We start from the raw sequence: 15,203 nt of genomic DNA on the forward strand, positions 1-15,203 counted from the left end.
GTCAGGACTCTTTTCACCAGAATAAAGAAGATCCTAGTTTGTCAATTGCCAGACTTGACCGCACACAAGTCTCCCTCTTGTCCCGCGGGCATGAATGGCTGATGTTCTAGCCTTGTGAGTCTGATTTCCGCATTTCAGATTTTGTCCCTCCTTTTTTTACAGCCAGTGAGGGCTACTCAAAGTGGCCGGTTGAACAATCAGCCTGGATCAGAGACTGACCTCTTGACACAGATGCTTCACTGAGGCAAATGCCCCATGCATGAGACACTATGTTTGTGTGTGTGTGTGTGTGTGTGTGTGTGTGTGTGTGTGTGTGTGTGTTGGAGGGCTACTATCTGGATGAGTGGCCATTTCTATTTTAAAGAGCCCTGGCAGGGCCCCTCTCCGCCCCACTCCAGTTCCTGCCCTCATTCCGCTGGAGGCCCAGTTAAATTGGCACAGTTTCCCCCCCACGCCTCGCGACCACAGCCTCCGCCTAAGTGTTTCCACTTCGCTTCACCCTTCCTCGTGGCCTTACAGTACAGTAGCAGCACTCAAAACACAAGGGTGGAGGTGGAGAGCAGGGGGGTGGGTATATGGTATGTGTTTGTGTGCGTGTGTGTGTGTGTTTGGGGGGGGGGGCAGCCCTTTCACCTTGGACTTCACACAAAAGACCTGTAGAGAAAGATTGAAAAGATGAAAACCTGGAAAGAAGGAGAAAGCCTTTTCCCGGTCCTACAGTAGGAACGGAAACCTATCCCCTCTATAGGATTCCTCAGCATGAGTTAGAGGAAGAGGAAGATGAGGCAGAGGCCTACAATGTGAAAACCAGCTGGGACTGATGGGCTCATAGTAAAAGGCACTCTCTGTGAACTTTCCTTTGTCCTGCAGTGTATTTCTCAGTAGCAAAACATTTCTCTTTCTCGCTTGCCTTTCAACAACCGGCTCTTTATTTGTGAAGCCCTCAACGGATATGCCGGCTCAAGGGAGATGGAATGGTGGGGGGTGGGGGAATGACTCGTAGTGCAGAGCTCTTTCCTGCAAAGGGTCTCAGGAGGTGTTTCGACTTCCCCAAGCACATTCTTCACACAGAAATAGACTGGAGGACTGAGAGAGAGAGAAAGAAAGAAAGAGAGAGAGAAAATAGAGAGAGAGAATTCCAAATTTATCCTGAAGATGAAACCCAATCAGGAAGGCAGAAATTCCACTGATGTTGTTATTAGCCACAGAGGCTGCTAGCCTAGATGTGATGAAGGATGTTTTCCATGGCAACACTGGGGTCTGTTGCTACACAGACTCAGAGAAAAACAGAAGCTATGATGGCCTCTTGTTCCTTGTAATGCTTAAGCCTGGCAATGCTTAGGACATAGTCTCTTTTGCCAGAAATCATTTGCTTGCCACTCAGTCCTTGATGGAAGCTAGACTGTTTCAATGGATACAGCAGTATGGTTCTATGGTTCATAAAAACATGTTGATGCTGACAGATACTGTACACAAACACAGTATATACACACACTGACAAACACAAAAACTAAAACAAATGAATGAAAATAGTCAGCATGCAACAGACACAAATAGACAGACTTCAAGTAGCACACAGTGAATTGAACTACAAACACCAACATGCACAGATACACACATCATGTTGTCTTCCAAGTACAAAGGTTTTTGTTCATATCAAAAGATTTTCTTTGCACCCAGCAAGACTTCACTGGAGCACTTCTGTGCCAAGAGAAACTGGCCAAATAAACAATATGGAGGTTATTTTTAGTAGCTGCTTGGCCTCAATTCCCTAATTTCTGGCATATTTTTGAAACAAACGATACAGGAATCATGAGGACTCTGACTGAGGTTATAATTAGGGCCTCCATCAACCACCCCCCCCCCCCCCCCCCAAAAAAAAAAAAAAGAAAAAAAGAAAATATACTAGGAGCACACTGGTGCCTGGAAAGCTTGAGTCAGAATAATAAATAAACTGAAAACCTCAACCAAACCCAAATGGCAAGAAGCTCAGCGATGAGCAGTTGAGGGAGGACAATGACTGACTCACAGAATGACCGAGTAATCTGAACATGCAGTAGACCTCTCCAAAGACATTCAGATATTTCAGTGGTCGAATGCCTTCACTCATGTGTGCTATTTGACAAAAATGACATTTAAGAAAAACACAGCATCTTTTGGTAGGGCAAGTGTTCAATTACTTTTGACGTAACTTCGCACTTAAAGAGAACACTTTAGCAATCAGAAAACAACAACAACAACAACCTGGTTATTCAATTTCCAGCTGCCATGGCGTCTCTTGTGTAACTCGCGTAGAAGGCTAGATATATATCAAGGGCAATTTAGCAAAAACAAATCCATCTGCTTTTGGGAAAGACCTGACTATTGCAACCTATCCAGGGTGTTCTTCTTATCAAAGAACATGCCAAACGAGGAAGAGAGACAGGAGATCAGTCAAACAACAAATGATGATAAATGGTATTTATTTGTCCATGCGCTGTGATAAATCTCTTCCTTATGGAAGTGAGGAAGAAAAGTAAATGGCTGCATTTAAGCTTTATAAGTGGCTGTGTCTGTGTCAGTGGTACCATAGATTCAATTAAACCAATCCTTTCAGCAACTGCAGTAATTTTTCAGTAATCCCTGTATTACTAAACTATAACTCAAGCTAGTCTGCCCTCCACAGACACACACTTATTTCATTGACATCTCAGTTGAATATTCAATAATCCCTACTTGTGTCACCTGTTCTCATCCACTGCTTGTGAAAAAAACGAATGACATATCAGTGGTAATAGCCCTCTGTGTGTGTGTGTGTTAGTGTGTGTGAAGAAAGGGGTGGTTGTGCCTCTAACTGCTGCACAGACTTTAGGCTATGACTGAGTGCTGATTCACAGACTGCCTGAGGGCCCATAACAACCCTCAAAGAGATAAAGCGCGGAACAGGGCAGGAGAGAGCCAACCTTGCCCGACTGATTAAAAACGAGTCACCGAGTCGCAACCCTGACTGAGATTCCAGCAGCTTGACTCCCACCAACATCTGAGGCGTGTGGTCGAGCTCCGTTACTTCCACTGAAGTATCGATATGAAAGGCACAGATGAGGCTCAAGATCAGTGGAGACGCTGGCTAATTAAACGCAAAGATGTTCAACGAATGTTTAAAAACATGCGATGGCTTCTGAGCTGGCTAATTTTGGAGCAAAGTGCGGCCTCACGCCCAACGCTGTTAAAACGTTATCAAAGCGTAGTCATCTAGTCATAGTCCCACTGGCGGAGACCCATCAAAAATGACTCACATTGACATTATTCATATATCTGAACATGCCTTCATTACGATGTCGCCTTGGCGAGTATATTTGTAGTGCTTTAGTAGCACAGTGCAGCTAATCAAGCTGCCATTTGGGGGTGAATCATATTGGAAGCATAAAAGGCTGTTTGATTATGTAACAACAGAGAGGATGGAGCATGGGACCACCCCACTCTCTCTACAACACTGCATTTCTGGAGGTGAGAGATATGCACAGAACAGCAGGTTACCAGAAGGTGCTCCTCCTACACAGTGGGTACACACACACACACACACACACACACACACACACAGAGCTTAATGCCATACCAGGCTTTTCTGTTCATTTCATAAGTGTAGGCTGGTACCCTGACAACTAGATAATGCCAGACAGTTCAGCTTGTCACAGCACATAAAGCAAAAACAATTTCCATGAGTCGCTGTGGTATTTGAGTGTGCTGTGGCGAGACTTAATCTTTAACATTTCGCAGTGTTAAAGCACATCCCACAATTTGCATTTAGAGGTCTCTGATGTGGCTGTTGCAGCTGCCTGATGTGCACTGAGTTCAGCAGTGGCAAGGCAGCTTGACAATTTTCACAATGCATACGTGAAAGGAAACCTTGGAGGAGGTGAGAATATCTAATAAAAGACGTGAGCAACAGCGAAATCCCAGGGTAGAATACAGCAGATCCCTTCCCTCTCCAAGAAAATGAATAAGATTTACACCACATGTCGGGATTTCAAGAGACTTTCACAAATTCTTTATAATTTCATGGAAATTTTTGACAGTTCAAGAAAGGAATAAGTGTGTGGGGTGGGGATGAGGAGAGGGGAGGGAGGGCAGTACAGAAGTCTGCCTTACAATTCTCCAATCTTTCAAGCTATAAAAGACAAAACCCTTTTGTGTTTTCAATCAATATGCATGCAGCTCTCAGTTGAATGGAGGACCTCTTTAACATGGCATTGTGAAAAATGGTAAAAAAAAAAAAAAATCTCTAGTTAAGACTAATTAGACAAATCATATTGCCTGACAATAGAACTGTGATGTATAAATATACATATAAAACCCAATTAACCTCCCTTACCCCAAGGTATGAACTTGCTTCAAATGGATGTCATACCGCAAAGTATAACTCCACCTACCTTGGAATTGGGCTTTGACATGCAGTATAAGCAGCAGGCTGTTCTTTGTATGTCTTGCTGAAGGAACTGCTTTAGCCCTACTTTAAGGCAGTGGTGGCATTTCAGATGTAATAGCAGCATCCATCATCAACAGTTCTAATGCTACTCAGCGTAGCACACTAACAAAGCAGACCAGTCACTGTTCGCTACCCATGACACCACACTTTCAATCAAAGACAGGGGTCGGGTTAGTCAAACGTAGAAGACAAACACACACACACACACACACACACACACACAGAGACACCGTACCAGTGAAGAGTTTGGTGATGGCCTTGTTCTGGCGTCGGGCGGAGCAGACGAGGAGCAGCCAGGGTGGCAGGAACTCGTGGTGGCTGGCCAGGAGCTCAGCGATGGTCCTGGGGCTGCCCGAGGCCACGCGCTGCTCGCTCTCCCCCAACTGGCAGCCCTCGTCTATGGAGTCCACCAGCAGGAACAGGGCCTGGGGAGGAGGCTTTGCACTCAGCAGGGGCAGGAGCACACACCTGAGGGAGGGGAGGATGAGAGAGAGAGAGATAGAGACAGAGAGAGAGAGATGGCAGAATTTATTAAATTAGCACTAATTAACCTGCATGTTCACACTACCATGTCCTTATCCATTTGTCTGTGCGTGGGTCTTTTAGCCACTCTTTTATAGGAGAACATTGTTGTTTGCATTTTAAAAACCTTCTTCCCTACCTCAACAAAAATAGCCTGAAATGATTACCACTTCTGAATGAGAGTGCTCTATGCCAATATTCATGTCCAACTAATATTCCAACATAATGTAAACTAGATGCTTAGCAACAGCCTGGGGGAAAGCAAAGCAGCAGTAATTGACTGAACATTGCATTCAGCATCTACAAAAGTGTTTATCTGACAGTGAGCCACACCAGCGCACTTCAGAGCTGTCCCCCTACACACACACACACACCCCTCCGAGGTCCTTACATCTGGAGGCTTTAAGTGACATATCGACTCAAAAATCACTTATGTATGCCAGACAATGGAAGCGGAACAGGACAGCCGCTGGATCTAGAGCATCTCATTGGCTGACTTGAGTGTGCATCTCATGTGTAGCCTATGGTTCACTGCCCTGCTCTTCTTGTTGGGTTCATGTTTGTTCTGGCAGGACATCAGTCCATGTCTTCAGGGGCCTCTGTCTCTGTCTCTCTCTCTCCCTCCCTCCCTCTCCCATGGGATGCCAGTCCTCGCGTTCAGAAGTATTCGGCAGTTTGTGAATTCCCGCGACCACAACTGAGGCCGGGCCTCTGGGTTTGCGCGTGCTCCCACCGATTCCCCGAATTAGACACAGTTACGAGGAGACGAATTTAGATCGACCGCATGCCTCTTAAATACAGCCCAACGTCTCGCCCTCAAAACCCACCTCCACACATTTCAATATCTGTCAATAAGAGGGAAAGATCTGCCCGAGAGAGAGAGGATTTACCACAGCATAATATACACACCAGAGTATTTTAATAGATTCATTTTTTTAAAGTTTTGAAGTGATGTATTGAAGTGAAAGTCTGTTTGGCATCGCACCACATGTAGCTAATGAGCTATTGGAAGTAAATTAGCGATATAAGCTTGATGCCTAACCAACATTGTGAGCCTATAGCCACTACAAACATACAGAGGCTGAGAGTCTCTTGACACTGTGATGCTAAATTACCCATGCTACCCTGAAGATTGAGCTTAATCTCCACAAATTCTCAGTGAACACAACCAACTACTACACTAATACATCACAACAAAATCACACAGAAAAGAAAGTACTTTTCTTCTACAAAAATAATAAATTACAATAAAATTATTCTTAATCCCAGCCAATACACATCAGATGCCACTGGCAGTTAGTACCAGAAAAGGACTTAGGGTCTGGGCAATTTGGCTACGCTTGGTGAGACAGTTCTTTCCCAACACGACAGGGGCCAATGACAGCACAGAGGACTGGTGACAGCACAGAAGTGCGGATCCTGCTCTGAAGACCAACTGTTTAGCGGCTCCCCATCAAACGCGTGATGGAGGACACAGCGAGGGCAAATTACAATCGCAGAGGGTGGAAAAGGGCTGCTCGGGGGAGGGAGAGAGGAGGAGGAGGAGGTGGTGAAGAGGCAAGCCTGGCCTGCCACCCTCGCCATCTGCCGCAGAGCAGTCACCGTCTTTAGCAGCCGAACGGCGTTGTGTGAAACGCGCCTTCATGGAGACGGTTAGTGAAGACGTCGGCTGCTCGACAGGGCAGGCGAGCCCTGGGCAACGTGCCCACACCTTACAAATTCACCGAGCTGGATTTATTGAGCGGGCACCAGGCCCGAAAGTTTTCCCATCATGCAACGGCACACCAAGGCCATGGCAGCCGTCCAGCAAGCATGTGCAGCAATGACACTGCTCTGCTACAGAGAGGCAGAGCAGCAGGTGAAGGAAAAGGCTATGGAGGACATTTAAGGAACAATACAGTACAATCTGCCACACATATGAGCATAACTGAGAGGGATTTACAACTACCTACACAAGCCAAACACATTATTCATAGACATGAAAAGACTAATCAAAAGGCTTGACAAAAAACATGGGTCCATTATGGCAGTATCATTATACCAATATATTGTTTGCTATGTGCTTACATGGCAAAATTAAATCTGTACATTAACTCCATGCATGTTCGAAAGTATGTATACTCAGTGCAAATAGTAGTGTTAACCAAAATGGAGGTAAGTAAACCAAAAGGAAGGAAAGATACGAGATAATAAAAAGGCTGTCTTGGTGCTGTGCCAACTTTGGTAAACAGTAAAAATGTTTCAAACGTTGCAGATGATGGAGCATCAGGAGAGACGTCGCTTTGAGGCATCTGACAAAATTCACCACGCAGAAAAATGGGGAAAAAAACACCAAAAACCAACAAAACAATGTGGAACAAAGAGATATGCTTTAAGCACACAGAAGCACTGTGTGCTGGAAAAGTCCACAAGCCCCTGCAAGTTAGGGAGCAATTCTGACTTTGCAGTTTATCAAGATCTCTTCTTGCAAAAAAGATGCACAGCCCACATGAAATGTCTTGAAATCTCTTTAGGGTCTGTGCTCCCTCTCTCTTTCCTTCTCTCTCTCTTTCTTAATCTCTTTCTCTCTCCATCCCTCTCTCTCTGACAGGGTAGTAAAGCCAGTGTGTAATAGATGGTCTGTATAGTCTGTGTGTCTTATGACTTGACTTGTGATAGAACAACACGTCGAGGGAGTCTTGGAAATCAACGACTTCCTCAATGTAATTAATGTGAGCCCGTTGTAATGTGGAGACTCTGAGAAAAGAACGCTTTTTTATTCATGAGTAATGGATTTAATTATAGCTTCCCCTCCAACCCCCTGTATTTAAACTTTAACAATTCACTCATTCCAGAAATTAGGCATCTGGGGGACATACTGGAGAAATGGGCTCCCCCCCAAAAAAAAGCGACCAGCTCGAGAGTTCCAGGCGAACCTAAAGATTGGAGCCATTATGAGAACAACAGGAAGTTGTTGGTGAGTGATGGTTTGTGGTGAGAGGGAACCCTGCGGGGTTCTGCAAACGAAACCTCCCATGGTGGGTACCATTGACTCTCTCAGCTCTCAGAGATCTCACTCAGTGACTTCAACCACCTTTTGTGAATTACCACAACTCTGCTGTCAATTAATCACACTGCTGACAAACAGACACACCAGTACACAGCAATGTTGAACACAAAAGTGAAAAGTAGAGGGATTTGATGCTCTAGTCCAGAGGGGTCAGATGAGTGTTTCAGCCATCTCTAGCAGGACTCAAGCACCATTGTCAATATTCTCCTATGTATTGTACTTCATTCATCAGACCATCCTGTCTGCCTCACCCACGCTTTTGGCTATGCTAGTATCAAAGTATTTACAATAGTTCTGTGCCTTGAAACTGCCCCTGCATGAAAAGGAGTTTAGAAACAGAAATGTCCCACCCCAAGCTCACCAGCAGGGCTTTGCTCGCTTTGCTTCCTACAGACTCACATCTCTGACTGCTGGACTCAGCATCCAAATATGCGTGTGTGAGAGAGGAGCGGAGAGACACACAAGTGGGATGTATCAGCTCAGCCCACACAGTCTCTCTCCCACTCTTTCTTTTTCTTTTTCTTTTTCTTTTTCTCTCTCTCTCTCTCTCTCTCTCTCTCCCTCCTGGTTTCGGGGGCCCGGTCTCCTGCCAACGCAAACCAACGTGGACAGGGGCAGGCTCCACACTGCTGAGTCATCGTTGCAGCCACTCTCTCTCTCTCTCTCCCTCCCTCTCTCTCTCTTTCTCTCTCTCTCTCTGTCTCTCTCTCTCTGCCGCGTCGCAGCGGTCCTAGCAGCAGCAGCAGCAGCAGCCTTTGAAATGTGGACTAATCTGCTGCATCTTTCGCAGCCCTGCACTGAGCGAAGGAGGTCCGGCACTTTTCATCCTCCATTTATGTCCTCAGCCTGGCCTCTCTCCCTCTCCCTCTCTCTGTCTCCTCAACTTAAGCAAAAAAAGAAGGAGAGAGGGATAGAGAGAGAGACACTTCCTGTGTTCATTCTTTTTTCCCCGTTTTCCCTCCCCCTTTCTTTTTCCCATGGATTCAGCCTTGTCTTTCTCCACTGTCTCATTGCTCTGTTTTTCCATTAGAAAGACACAGGCCACTGATCAGTTAATGTATCCAACGTGGAGAATGAAAGGAGAGGGAGGAAGGGCTGAAAGAAGGGAAACCGTGGAGTGAAGGAGGAGGAGGAGGAGGAGGAGGGGGGGGGGGGGGGGACACTACATTGTGGGAAAACAGGCCAAATGGAGTCGGATTTTCTCATGTCTCCATAATCTCCAGTTTCCCTGAGTGTTTCCTTGCGAGAGTTGTTTTCAGCAACAGAGAGCGAGAGAAAGTGAGAGAAAGCAGAGGCATTGAGCATTCTCCAGATGCCAGACACATTCTTTCTCCCGGACCTCAGATCAGAGTGACGCTTAATTAGGTTACGCCCATCGCCCACCATAAAGCTGCTGTGAGATTTTAATCCACTTGCGTATGCCTTTCTTGCTCCGGTCCACTCTCTTTTATTTTACCAGAGGACAGCCATTCTCTCTCATCCGTCCAACAAAGCTCGGCAACTACTTCTGCAGCTTAATCAGAAGTTCATTATCGATTTGGCCTGTATTGCTGAGTTGCGCAGATGTCATCTGATCTGACAGCTTGAGTTCAGTGGGAAAGAAGATGACAAAAGCCTAAACCCACAAAGTGTTAATTAGAGGTAGAATTGAACATGGAAATACACAGAGCAAGCTTCCAAACTCCCTAAAAGTACAAATGACAGATGTGATAATTATATCAGTTTTACAGTTGAAAGCTTTATGTCTCAATCCTTAAGAGAGCTTAGAGCTTACCAACTGTCCTCAAAAAGGACTGGCCCCTTGAGTGGCCACCCCACCCCCACCTTACACATACGTGAACACACCAAAAAAAATGAAAGAGACGTAGGCACACGCACACACACGCACGCACACACACGCGCGCACACACACCTAAGCCTAATGCAGCCTGCTTCCTCAGCAAAAAGCTTCGGCCTCACTCACAGTGGCCAGACTGGCCACATGACCTGGTCTGCGTACCTCCCCCAACCTGTTTGCACTCGTGCCTTTGTCTCAGAGGGCAACGAGGGGAAGCTGGCCTGGCCAGACTCTCTTTGATAGCTTCAAATCACACGGGCAAATTAATTCCACCCCACTGTATCGAAATAGAAAAAAAAAAACAATTTCTAAAGCAATTCTGTATGCACACACACACACGCACACACACACACACACACAGAGATGCAAATAAAAAACTTTTTTTTTTGCTTTTTAAAAAAGTTTTTGAGTGAAAGAACGTAGAAGGGGGAGAAAAGTTCAAAGCCTCATGCAGTATGTGTAGACCAAATGCCTTGTCAGTTTTTCTCCAAATCGAAAACTAAGAAAACAGAAGTGTTGTATACAATGCCACAAAAGCCCATGGGACTGAAAAGATACTAAAAGGACAAAAGCACATCAGATGGTGACACAGGAACACAAAGAGTAGAGGGTGATGACCCAACACATATAAAAGTGACAAAGGGCCGGTGCTTAGCAAGGGTTAGCAAACGTACACACAAACGGCCTGTTGCCTACAACAAACACGCGTGTTTGTATATTACCCTACAAAGGAATTTAGCCCACATGTGTCGTGTTGCAGGTAATGTTTGAGAAAAGGTCAAGGATATTGTATAGACTTCTTTTTCACCAAAAAACAGAACAGTGGAGCTTAATATTCTCAGAAATGTTTATTCAATCTTATCCAGTAGGAATTCACTGCATGAACTGGACATTACACAGCTAACTCAGCCACACCAAATTCACTGACAAGACCAAAACATTCTCAGTGCATTTCAGCCAAGCATTAGATAACCACCCAGCTGCTGCTGAGGAGATGGAATCATATCCCTCCAACAACATGCAAACAGAAAAAAATAATAATAATAATAAATAAATAAATAAAATGAATGCTACGGTTTACAAAATAGATCCTCCTCCTCCTCCTCCTCCTTCACACCAACAGCCGGACACATTTGTTGTCCTTCAAGCAGAAGGTTTAACAGAACTCGACATGTTGGCTTAAGTGCACATCTCCTACATTCCATCTCTGAGGGGCTTGATAGCATCTGTGGCACCAAAAGAGCTTCTTTATTCCTGCACCCCGTCACCCACAAAAGGCCTCACATGTGAGAAAGAGGTGATAAAATAGTGCTCTGAAAAGTGCAGATTTTTTTTTTTTCTCCTCTGCCCAGAGCAACAAAGAGACAATGATCTTGATGCGATAGCCTCGCCCGGGCCGTCTGCTGTCTAGAAGGCTCTGCTGAGGGCAGCGCTGTCAGCCCCTGGGAGATAACCTGTTTGGCAAAGCCGGGCTGTTGGACTGGTTTGTAAAAACAAGCCGTTTTTGTTGATTCACACGTGCATACACACAGACCAAGCACTAGACATCGCTCTCTTTCTCCCTCCTGGTTTCCTCTTTCTCTTTTCCCTCCTTTTTCGCTCTCACTCCTTCTCTTCCTGTCCTCTCTCACTCTCTCTGTGGTTTCCGTCGAGACCCTTATCTGCAGGGTTCACACACACATGCAGTGAGGCAGCATTATTCCTGATTGGTGTGAGACCGATATTCTCTGTAAAGGGCTTTCTTTGGGCTAAGGTGTGAAGACGCGGAATAAATCAATAACTTTGTTGACCGTTTAGAAATGATTTACCTTACTGAACGTTTGACCTACTTTCCTCTGCCTGTGTGCATGTGTGTGTGTGTGCATGTGTGTGATGTTGAAATGGCGCATTAAGCGTCAGCAGATGGCCAGACAGAGGCCCGTGTGTTCAACGCTGCATTCCTGCCTCCCAGTGCAGCAGACTCGACTGCCCCCCGACTTTGGCCCCAAACAAGTCATGCAAGCAGCCACTCACACACACACACACACACACACACACACACGTGTCGCTGCCACCCCAGAGAGGGTGAAAGCCCCTTTAAAACTCTGCCCCACAAAGAAAGGCCTACATCTAAAACCTAAATTCCCAGGCTTGATCACACTACATCATGCAGGTCGCTGATTCCCCCACTAAGCTCTGTGTCCTGTTTCCAGTGGCTGCCAGGCTATGAGGATGGGTCAAAAGAAAAGGGAGGGAGAGAGAGAGAGACCTTTGAATCACCTGAATCTCAATGCCACTCAAAATAGCTGACCTTTCTCTTCCCAGGGACCCACTGGGGAGAGTTCCCAGCATGTCACACAGCAGGAAAACATCAACAAAAATTCCAGCCCTGCAGGGGTATGAGTGAGGGAGAGCAAGTGTGTGTGTGTTCGTATTTGGGTGTGTGTGTGTGTGTGTGTGTGTGTATTTGGGTGTGCGTGTGTGCGTGTGTTTGCTTGCATGCGTGCTCTAGGGGTAATGTAAACAACAGAGAGTTTGGCTGTGGGTGTCTGCTACTGGTTGACTAATAGCTTGACTCGCACGGATCACCTACCTTTTGAACGCCTCGGTGGGGTTGCGCTCGCACTCCCCCGGCTGCAGGGCGCTCTGCACGGCCGGGTCGCGCACCTTCTCCTCGTAGCCTGGCACCAGGCCGCCGCGGCAGATCTGCGCCACCAGGCCGCGGATGAAGCCGCTCACGCACAGCGTGTCCGAGTCGTCCGCCCGGCAGAAGTGGAAGGCCAGGCTTTGCTGGTGGAGGCCACGGTGGAGGCCCTGCGGAGAGCTGGGCCACAGAAGCTCCGTGCACAGGGCCGTCTTACCGCTGCCCGGACCCCCCACCAGCAGCACCCCCCAGGCCGCCCCTTTGCCCGACCCAGCTGCAGCGCCACCTCCGCTACCGCCACCGATCGGGTTGGGGGGCCCACCGGCGGTGGGGACAGCCTGCTTGCTGGGTGTGCTGCCGGTCACATTGCCGAGGCTGTTAGTCTTTTCCTGGAGGCAATGCTGGATCTTGTGGAAGACCCACTCCCTGCAGTAAAAGCGCTTCCCCTGCAGCAAACTGGTTTGTGCCATTGTGAGATAGCTACTGCTGTTCAGGCTATTCCTCATAGGGCTCGTTTTGCCCGCCACATTTCTAACCCCGGGCAAGCCAGCTGCAAACACAGGTATCCATTTCGTTGGCTCCACATGTGTCTTCCAAGTCGACCGCAGCTGTCCAAAGTGTTCTGAATACGATTAAATGGTGTGGTGGTGGTTGTTGTTGTTGTTGTTGCTGCTGCAGCAGCAGCGCGGAATCAGATGAGGCTGCACAGACACAGTTGATGCTGGAGCTGGTGCTTGCTTTTCTCAACAGCGAGGAGTCACTGTTGGGGCTTAAACCATGGATTTTCCACCAACTTTTTCCATGGCTTTCTCCGTGGCTCGACAGCTATCTCGGTGTGTATCCAAGTTTGCGTCGTTGACATAGCGCACCACATAACAGGAAACCTCGCTCCTACAACATCCCTGCATAAATCGTCCCTTTAAATCGCGTGGGCTAACGTGGACCAACACCGGAGGTCCGTGATTTGTTTCCGTTGATGCGTTGCAGCTGTATGCAAGAGTGGCGATATTGTTTCCATTACATTAACTGATGAAAGTCTGCCAACGGAGCGTCCATCTCTCCAATAACATGGCCCATTGTATGTCTTTCCTGAAATAAAACATTAAACCAGTGTCAAAAACAGCACATGATACATTTTCCGAGCCTAACCAGTGGTCAGTGACCTGTCCTCGCAATAGGTTCCCCGGCGGTCTCGCAACAACCAACTTACCCTATGCAATCGCCTGTGTGTGGTATCAAACTGTTTTCTCAAAGCACAGTCGTTAATTTTTGTCAATGGTTAGCCTAGTTTCTCGACCCACTGATCCCCTTTCCTTCCTATGTGGCTTTCCATCGCAAACAATCCCCGTCCGACCAGTGCAGGGAAAAGGCAAGTCTCCAAATGAGAAGACCCCTTCCTCCGCCTGCAGGATCATGGGTGCCCTCCACTTCTCCAAGCCATAGCTACTGACCGAATGTCGAATAACTAAAACCACTGCAGCAAATTACCTCGTAAAGTGCTGGTATCTTTCTAAAACTCGTGCTGTATTGCTTCTTATATGATCAAACGTTTGAAATATACGAAGTAAATTCCTTCTTGGTCACAGAGAAGCGACAGCGACAGAAAACAAACGACAAAAGAAGCAAGAGTTTTTTAAGCATTCGGACTATCCGACCGGGAAACCTTAGTCTAGACTGGACATAACCTCGTACCTCGTTAGTCTCCATCCATATTCCATAAGAATAATGCCTAATGCGCCCACGACTACTCTGACACCTATCAGAATAAATATTGCCACGATATTTTGTATGGCAAAAAACCTCACCCCCTTTCAGACAGACAGGGTTGAGGCGTTCAATGCATTTGGAGAAAACATCATCCAAGAGATTGCTGATGACTGGGTCTGTTTAAAGAACGCAATTTTTACACATTAGGCTATTCCAACCAACAGAGATAGCCTACCTTATCGGTGTAATAGGCGACACTGTTTATAACTTCAGTCAAATACCGTACGCTGGAGGATTTTTTTACAAGCTGTTGTGTGGATGAAATGTCTAATAAGCTACACAGCTTCTCACCTCCTGCCGGTGGGCTATTCCTTTTCGATGCTTCAGACCTTTTTCTCTTCTACCCGAGTAAATCACGAAGCAATCGTTGATTTACTAATATGTAGTTATTCCCAATGCTGATCTCCTTCTTACATTTTCACTCCGTTCAGCCGTGTCTTTGCATTTCTTTCTTTCAACGGGGGCTCCTCCTGCTGCCATCTAACGCAGCCCGACACTCAAAGCTTCTCTCCGCCTCCAAACATTCTAAAATTTTGCATTTGCATACAGAGCACACCAGAGCCGTAACTCCCGCAATACCTCACGGGAGTTGGAGTCTTATGAAAGACGCCATTATCACCATATTTGATAGCTTTGCCTTTACAGTTAGGCCCACTGTAACATTCTTTTCTAGCACAAATTAGTTTATAGACTTTATAACTTTATAACGGGTCTAATACAAATGCAATGCCATATACTTCATATTCTCGAACTCAATTTAGAATTAGGCTTAAACCATAATCCAGAACATCTGCAGATCAGTGATCCTCATTAGAGGATGAAGTACAATCATAAGTCTACTAGGCTAGGCTGCTTTAGGCCTATATTCATTTACCACCCTTGGTGGGAATGTTAGGCCTACCCTAACAGCACTAATGAGCCATTATGCAGCAGCAGAGGT

At 46.4% G+C, this 15,203-nt stretch overlaps 1 protein-coding gene across 3 annotated transcripts in view; it reads right to left on the reverse strand.

The window, feature by feature from the left end:
* The window catches only part of ankrd50 (ankyrin repeat domain 50), a 29,717-nt gene extending 14,952 nt beyond the window's left edge, over positions 1–14,765 (reverse strand). Inside the window, exons 1-3 of one of the 3 annotated variants that reach the window (XM_042074491.1) lie at positions 14,555–14,765; positions 12,446–13,585; positions 4,701–4,933 (exon numbers count right to left, since the gene is read on the reverse strand). In XM_042074491.1, coding sequence (XP_041930425.1) covers positions 4,701–4,933; positions 12,446–13,002 — 790 coding nt within the window. In that variant the 5' untranslated portion in view covers positions 13,003–13,585; positions 14,555–14,765. The other 2 variants (XM_042074492.1, XM_042074493.1) reach the window with 2 other exon arrangements.
* Between the last annotated feature and the right edge of the window lie 438 nt (positions 14,766–15,203).

The sequence above is a fragment of the Alosa sapidissima genome, chromosome 20 (genome assembly GCF_018492685.1).
Source record: "Alosa sapidissima isolate fAloSap1 chromosome 20, fAloSap1.pri, whole genome shotgun sequence".
NCBI classification, from domain to species: domain Eukaryota; kingdom Metazoa; phylum Chordata; class Actinopteri; order Clupeiformes; family Clupeidae; genus Alosa; species Alosa sapidissima.